The sequence below is a fragment of the Sinocyclocheilus rhinocerous genome, unplaced genomic scaffold (assembly GCF_001515625.1).
Source record: "Sinocyclocheilus rhinocerous isolate Xijiao unplaced genomic scaffold, SAMN03320098_v1.1 scaffold85, whole genome shotgun sequence".
Classification (NCBI taxonomy): Eukaryota; Metazoa; Chordata; class Actinopteri; order Cypriniformes; family Cyprinidae; genus Sinocyclocheilus; species Sinocyclocheilus rhinocerous.
The window spans coordinates 1703469-1711590 of record NW_015649998.1 but is presented as its reverse complement, the minus strand read 5'-3'; the positions used below and the strand labels follow the sequence as shown (position 1 = coordinate 1711590).

The 8122-nt window shown below is 38.2% G+C and overlaps 2 protein-coding genes across 2 annotated transcripts in view; one reads left to right on the top strand and one right to left on the bottom strand.

The window, feature by feature from the left end:
• cyfip1 (cytoplasmic FMR1 interacting protein 1) overlaps positions 1-8122 on the top strand; it is a 40103-nt gene that overhangs the window by 16712 nt on the left and 15269 nt on the right. Inside the window, exons 20-23 of the mRNA XM_016516022.1 lie at positions 1459-1567; positions 1663-1782; positions 2255-2454; positions 4142-4229. Coding sequence (XP_016371508.1) covers positions 1459-1567; positions 1663-1782; positions 2255-2454; positions 4142-4229 — 517 coding nt within the window. The remainder of the gene's footprint in view (positions 1-1458; positions 1568-1662; positions 1783-2254; positions 2455-4141; positions 4230-8122) is intronic.
• Positions 4803-7663, bottom strand: LOC107711090 (fibronectin type III domain-containing protein 9-like). Its single transcript, XM_016516021.1, has 2 exons — positions 7188-7663; positions 4803-5890 (listed from the first exon to the last, which is right to left on the bottom strand). The coding sequence occupies exon 2, from the start codon at positions 5790-5792 to the stop codon at positions 5127-5129; it is 666 nt and encodes a 221-aa protein (XP_016371507.1). The 5' UTR covers positions 5793-5890; positions 7188-7663; the 3' UTR covers positions 4803-5126.

Sequence of the window (8122 nt, the reverse complement as noted above, 5' to 3'; positions counted from 1 at the left end):
CAAAGTAGTTTCGCTTTCACAACGAAGCACACAGCGTCTTCAGGACATGGCTGCAGCGTCAACAATACTACAGCGAGAATAAAAGTTACGCCGCCTTTGTTTGCGTGAACATTTGGGCGGCGTTATGCAAATCTTCCCAGATCGTGACGTAGGTATGTGGGGGCGTGTTAGAACGAGCCGTTTTAGGAGGGTGTGGTTAACTCTTAACTTTTATAAAGAATATCTCTTTGGTTTTGAGACTTTAGTGTTTGCAACTTTACAGATCTTCTTTATGCACCAAGAGCTTGTAACACTCCAAAGAGAAAGAAAAAATTGAAATCGCATCATATGACCCCTTTAATTTGGTTTATTCATCAGTTATTTGTAATCAACATGGCAGTGTTCCATTAAAAAATGGTCGTTGTATTTGGTTGAATGTGGATGGTGTTAAGAATCCCAGCAGGCACAAAACTTCAGTATAACGTCACTTTGACGTTGGACATGATGTCAGACAGATGTTTATATTGGTTGAGAATGAAAATCGGGTTGACGCCAATTTGACGTCGACTTAATTTTGGATTTTGGTTACACAACCTAAAAACATCAAATAACAACATCAGTTGATCGGTATTGGACATCAAATTAACATTGACATTAGACGTTGAATTGACATTGAATTTTGGTCACCCGACGTCGCAACTGAAATTTAATCAAATATCAACGTCTTATGATGTTGTTGTGCCTGCTGGGATGTTTTGTCTCTTACACACGCGTGATGTGTTGCAGAGACGCTGCAGCAGTGCTGTGATTTGTCCCAGCTCTGGTTCCGTGAGTTCTTTTTGGAGCTCACAATGGGTCGCCGCATCCAGTTCCCAATTGAGATGTCTATGCCCTGGATCCTCACCGACCACATCCTGGAGACTAAAGAGGCCTCTATGATGGAGTGAGAACCAAAAATACAATTAACACATTGAATTGCCATAGTACATGTGCAAAAAAGAAAGCTTTTATGAAATATGCTTCTAAGTATGTCTGATCTCTTCAGGTATGTGTTGTATTCATTGGATCTGTACAACGACAGCGCACACTACGCTCTCACAAAGTTTAAAAAACAGTTCCTTTATGATGAGATTGAAGCTGAGGTAAAAACCCTCTTGACCTTCTACATTCACGCAAAATAAAATCCTTTGAGGCAGTTATTGCATTGCTAATTTAATTTCTTTTGCTCAAGTTTAAGTGTTCTTTTAAGTGATAGTGCATCTGGATTTTTCTTCTCTTTCCCCCAGGTGAACCTTTGCTTTGACCAGTTTGTCTACAAACTTGCTGATCAAATTTTTGCCTACTACAAGATTCTTGCCGGAAGGTGTGTTAACTCTGTAGTCTTATTCGGACAGGATCTGTTTTCAGAACAAATATGTAACACTTTTTCAGTAGTACTGCAAGTTACTTTGGTGACTTAAAAATGTGCTTTATTTTCAGTCTCCTTCTGGATAAGAGACTAAGAGCTGAATGTAAGAATCAGGGCGCCAATATCCCATGGCCTTCCTCAAATCGTTACGAGACACTTCTCAAACAGAGACATGTCCAGGTAAGGACAGCTGCTCTTCTGTTTACATTTTCATTACTGTTTATTAATGGTGTTTTTTAAGTCCACTCATCCTGTTTTTTCCTTTTCTCTTGCAGCTCCTTGGACGATCGATTGACTTGAACCGTCTGATCACCCAGCGAGTGTCCTCGGCGCTGTACAAATCCCTAGAGCTCGCCATCAACCGCTTTGAGAGCGAGGACCTCACTTCCATCATGGTGCCTTATCCTTTAAAATCGTTTTTTTATGGAAATTTGCAGCTTTCTTTTTCTCATACAGAGACCCTGAATTTTCTCCGCTTGTTTTAGCTGTGTAAATTTGCTGGATATTTGCCGGTTCAGGATTTTTCATAAAAAAGAGGCCATCTCTCACAGCAAAACTGAAATTCAGTGCAGCAGAAATAATTTAGCCTAGTGAATAATTTTATTCATGTTTGTTTCCTGTGTGTGTGTGTGTGTGTGTGCACGTTAATGTATATACATTTGAATAGACGTCTGACTGACTGTGACACGTGCATTCCAAAAAGCCATGAAATTGTTCCAAAGCTCATTATCGGTATTCATACAAATTGTTGTTGGAGGTCTGTGTGTGCATCTGAATAGAAATGCATTGTTAAATGTCATTAATGTGTCAGAAAGTGAGAGGGTATTTTTTGTTCCAATTGCTCTTCTTTTCTCTGTCATTGATCAGGAGTTGGAGGGATTGTTGGACATTAACCGGATGACCCATAAGCTCCTCAGTAAGTTTTTGACACTGGACAGTATCGACGCCATGTTCCGTGAGGCAAACCACAATGTATCTGCGCCCTATGGCAGAATCACTCTCCATGTCTTCTGGGAACTCAACTATGACTTCTTGCCCAACTACTGTTACAATGGCTCCACGAACAGGTGGGTAGGGAGTGCCCAAGGTTTATTTAAAAGTTACTTACTTATTTCTTTTAAACATAAATAATAATAATGGTTATTTTTAAAGCCCAGTTTGGACAGGAAGCATTTTAGGACATCTGAATTTTTTTTTTCTGTAATATGTTGGCACATCTGTAAGTGATTGACATGGCAATTCATACAAGATTAAAATCACAGAGAATTAATTCTGGTAATTAATACCTTTAATATAAAATATGAAATATAAATATTAAATAAAAAAAAATAGTGCAGGCTCTACTAATCTTTAATAACAGGGTTGTGCAATAATATAATTTGTAATGTCATAAATAGGCAGCATTTTAACAGCTATATTAGTGTAGACATGACTTTCAGGCTTCAACTGATGCAATATGTATTCATTCATCCATATTTCAGTTAAACAGACGTGATTGAGATTAAAAGTCAAATTGCATAGAAAATTTCTTTCATCACTTGTCAGAAAGCACGATGCACGAGACACTTAAATGAAGATGGAGCATTGATTTCGTCTTTAATTTTTTAGAGAATGGTTAATTATTAAGTTAATCCATTAGATATTTATAGTCAGTCTATGCTTAAAGTCTATGCTTATTCCAACCAGGAAAAGACTGCTATGTTTCAGATACATTTGATACATAGATTCTTGTTTGCAGCTTTTAAGAAGCATGTAATCTATAGCAAGTGAAGGCAAATCAGTTATCTTTTTATCAGTTTTTCTCCTGTGAATTGAGTGTTTGTTTACCTTCTGCAGTTGGATCCATCACGTTTTCTTTTTGTGTCTTTTTTTACTGTCAAATAGCACAATACAATCTTTTTTCTGAGCATAAGGTACAATCTGACCCATATATCAAATACGACAACAAGTGAGAAAAAGAAAGAGCTTTGTATGGAATCATAGTGAGGTGAGAAATATTCCTGTACAATATGTGAGGTGTTCAAGATGGGCTGTATAGAATAGATGTGAAGATAGGCTATGGAAGAGTCTGAATGTGGGATGAAAAGAAGACTAAAGTTGTCTTTACACTGTCAGGTTAAGATGGCTTCAACATTTCATGGCCTTGATGGGGAAGATAGACATGTTGATGACAAATTTATCATAAAGGTACCCATTTAGTATCAGAGTGAACTAATGCCATCAGGGTTCAGCTGTGGTCTCAATACAGCTCGTAAATGGTAGAAGGATGCCATCTCTGAAGGTTACATCTCTGTTTCAGGTTTGAGAAACTGAGATGCACTATTGGCTTCAGTCCAGCTTTTTTTTGGGATAAAGGGTGAATAACTAATTTCAGTCATTGTGTCTGCTTGATTCTCAGTAGACTCTCAGAGTGATGGATTGGGTACACAGAGCACAGTGATTCCACTTCTCACCTGCTCCTGTTGTATTACTCTCACACCCACAAGTCACAAGTGACTTTAACCAGCACACTGAGAACAACACCTAAAAGTTGGTCATGTCACAGCAGATATTTGTAGCTTTTTTTTGTCATTTTACCTAAGAAACATGTTCCATTGAAAGATGTGGTTTGACTTGTGTGATGAGTTTTTTCACTGTATTATTACCTGTGAATAGGTCCGGAGTGGACATGCCTTAACAGAATTGACAATAACTAGACGACAAAACCCAATAATACAAAAATGGTCAGATTTTTTAAACAATTTTCCCCTTTAGGTTTGTTCGCACGGTGCTGCCGTTTTCACAAGAGTTTCAGAGAGACAAGCCTCCCAATGCCCAGCCACAGTACCTGTATGGCTCAAAGGTGGGTTTGCATGAGTTTAAATGGCACACCGACATCTATTACATCTCCAGCATTAACTTGAGTGCCTCTCACAAACCATAACATACAGGGAAATGTTTTTTTATTAAGCAAGATAGATAGGTAGGCAAAGTATATTTCAAGCATAGTAGGATTTCAATGCAACTAACACAACACAGATAGACTATCAACTCACAAAGACATTAAAATCAACACTTATACAGCCATTAAAGGTAAAGGTGCACTAAGCAATTGAATGTTTTGTTGGCTCTTTTTTTGCCTTGTAAAACCAATATGGCAGTGGTGTGTTACTTTAAACTGACACTGTACTCTACAGACACGATTCCAACATTGTAGGTTGATAGGTGACCCATATTATGTAGAAATATAAATATATAAAATAAGTTATGCTTCTGATGTGAATCTTGTGTGTATTGGAAAATTTGGTACTATTTCTTACTGTAAAAATTATCATTTTCAAATGATTATTATTATTATAATAATTATGATTATTATTTATAAATTATACAAAAAATGTGTGTGTGTGTGGGGGGGGTTATAAATGAATACAAAATGAATAACAAAAAATAACATAAACCTAGATTAATTCTGATACCAAATGCATTAACTCGTGTTAACAAATTGAACCATTGTAAAGGCATACCAAAAAATAACTACACTTTGTAGAATTGTATCGAAGCCAAGCGGCCTCCTTCAGTTTCCTTGTTTAATATTTTCATCTGACATTTAAATGCTAATTTAACCCCGTCAGCCCAGTTTGACTGTCAGAGTCTCCTTTCCTCAAAATGGTTTCAACCCCGGCGATTGTCCTCATTGTGTAAGTTCTAATAGTTTGAATTTTTGGGGTCAGTGCATCAAAGTAACAATTTGGTGCCCTAGTTATTCTGACCCGGGGCCAAATCTCTGTTTATTACTTGGTGTTCGAAGTTCACAACCCTGCCCTTTCGCCATTTCTCTGCCGTGCTCGACTCGGAAAGGATTCTCAATCACCGTTGCGTTCTGAGTGTCTTCCCCACCACAACCGGCTGTGTACAGACTTTTTCTTCCTTCGCTTCCCATGTTCCCACTCATGGGGGTCAGAGCCAGGTGTGGAGGGTTCGGACCTGACTGGCTGCCTCTTTCTGGGTCCCTCTTGGCTGGACACATGGTGTGCAGACATCCCCAAAGCAGAGCCACAGCAATGATCAGCAACAGGATGCTGCTGGCCAGCCAGACGCCCATCGCCAGCTCCCTGCCGCTCTCTCCGAGCTCAGTGCCCTCATCTAGGGTACTGAAGACCTGGCACTGCTCTCTGGTGGGGTTGGCGGACTGGCAGGTGACGCAGAGGATGTAAGTGGTCTGTGGACTGAGGTTGCCCAGACTGGTGGACGTCTGACTCACGGGAACCCTGTCCTCCCGCAAGAAGCTCTTGCGCGTGTAACCCATCAGCAGGCTGTTCCAGTTAGGGTGATACATGACGCTGTAGAACGTGTCCACGCAGCCTGGAGATGACGGCCAGCTCACGAAGGCAGAGGTGGCTGTGATGTTCTGAATGGTGATAGTCATGTTGAGTTTGTTTTTTAGGTTGAAACTCAGACCCTTATGCACGCACAGTTTGATGATGTAGGCTGGTTTGAGACGACATGCAATGATTTTTGAAGGATCTGGAAGAATAGAGGGACATTTTTTTTTTAAATTTAGATCAATTCTGACCTTGAATGTAGTACAACAAGGACTTAATAGATTAGTAATGGTCTTGCTTCTGGCATAAAATCATGTTTTTTTTTAAAGAAATGTAAAACTTCAGTTGTTGGTTTCAGTATTGAAATTGATTTTGAATTGAAGTGCTTTGTCAAAAGGATTTAATCAAAACACACTGGCTGAGGACAGGTATATAAAAAAAATACAGCTTTGCTATAAACACTGCAGATGTTTTGAACGTGTTCTGTGCTGTTCTTTTCTGTCTAGTTTGTCTTTCATATTGTAGTAATTAACATTGAGAATGGTTGTGTAGGTAACACACAAGGTGGCTATTTTCATGGTTATATCCTCTTTTGTAATTTCAATTTTCTTTTGTATTCAAGTACAATTGCCCTACTCTATCACGGTGTTAGGAAAAGCAGATTTATCTAGAGGGGAAAAGCACCAGGTTATTGAGTACAAGAACAGATTTTTTTATTTATCTGCCTTGATTGTTTTGTATCAATTTTTTTCTCTTCAAAACTAGGTATCTAAAGCAGGATTATGTGAATGAGTTGAAGAGTAATTTCCAATTTACATTACATCCATATATCTGCTTGCCAAGAAAAAAGTTCTGATTCTCTCAAGTCATTATAAATGAATAACATTACAGCCCAATAAATATAATTTTAAGGTTAAATTATAATAAACAATTATTTATTCAGTCATCACTGTTGTAATATCTGCCATGCATTATGCATGATCAAACACTGCTGCATGAGTATTTTATACTGTATTTTATTTTCTATATTTATAAACATTTATTTTTAATATCACCTGCTTTATCTCTTCAAGCCCTTGGTTTGTTTGAAGCCCATTAGCTCAATCAATAAATCACCACATTGGTCTTGTGTGGATGAGTGGTGACCCTGTACGCTACACACACACACACGCTGTAATTACTCTGCAGTCAGCACCATACAAAAGCTTGAACACTAATCATTTTGATCTTCCAGAAGCACACAGCGTCAATAACGCTCAGAGAAGTCTGAGGAAAACAGGACATGTATTCTCTCTCCCTACAGACTTGTTGCTCCTTTCCAATCTTTTTCAAATCCACACAGCTGCTAAAGATTTAGTTGTATTTTCAGACAGTACTTGTCTGAATTTTACCAGTGTTTGCAGGTAATCTACAGCTACCCCCCCCCCAAACAGAGACACAGGTGTCTCTGGGAAAACTGAGATAGAGAGGTAAAGGTTTTTTTTGGTTTAAAATCTTACCGTAAAAGATGAGAAGAGAGTCACTTCATACACAGATCGTCTCTCCGTTGCAGACAGAATCCCCCTGAAGCGTTCAGAGAGTGTGACCTGTAGCTGTCTCTGTTTGGCATAGCTCAGCTCTCCTGCAGAAAGAGCTCCACTTCCACACCGCTGCACAGAAAAGCTCTTCTATCTGATTAGAACAGCAGACGGCAAATAAAGCAGAGAGAGAGTGCAGTGGGGAGGGGGAGACGACACATCAGTGTTTTGCGTAGAATGCATTTTAAACAGAACTACAGCTGGGAGAGCTTGAACTCATCATTCATCCTCGATCTCTTACACATCCTTGCTCTCTCAGTCATTGGAAAAACACATGGCACTTTTCCTCCCCCACTCTGCTCTCAATTACTCCCTCAGACTGGTGACCTGTCTCCCCTGACTCACTGCCACAACACCTACGGACATGTATGCTCATGCATTTATGATTAATCATTAATTGGTCAACTTGCAAATACTGTGTTCTTATTAAGAGAACAGTTTTGTTACTAAAGTATTTATTACTTTGTTGGCCATTAATTTTTTTTTTTTTTTTAAGTATAAAAGTGTGTGTGTGTGTGTGTTTGTGTGCACACGTGCACATATATATATATATATATATATATATATATATATATATACTTACAATGCAGTTCAAAAGTGTGGGATCATTAAAATTTTCTTATGCTCATCAAGGTTGCATTTATTTGATAAAAAAATACAGTAAAACCATAATACTGTGAAATATTGTTATAATTTTAATAATGGTTTTCTATATTAATATACTTTAAAATATTATTTATTCCTGTAATGCAAAGCTGAATTTTCATCAGCCATTACTCCAGTCTTCAGTGTCCTTCAGAAATTATTCTAATATGCTGATTTATTATCAGTGTTGGAAACAGTTGTGCTGCTTAATA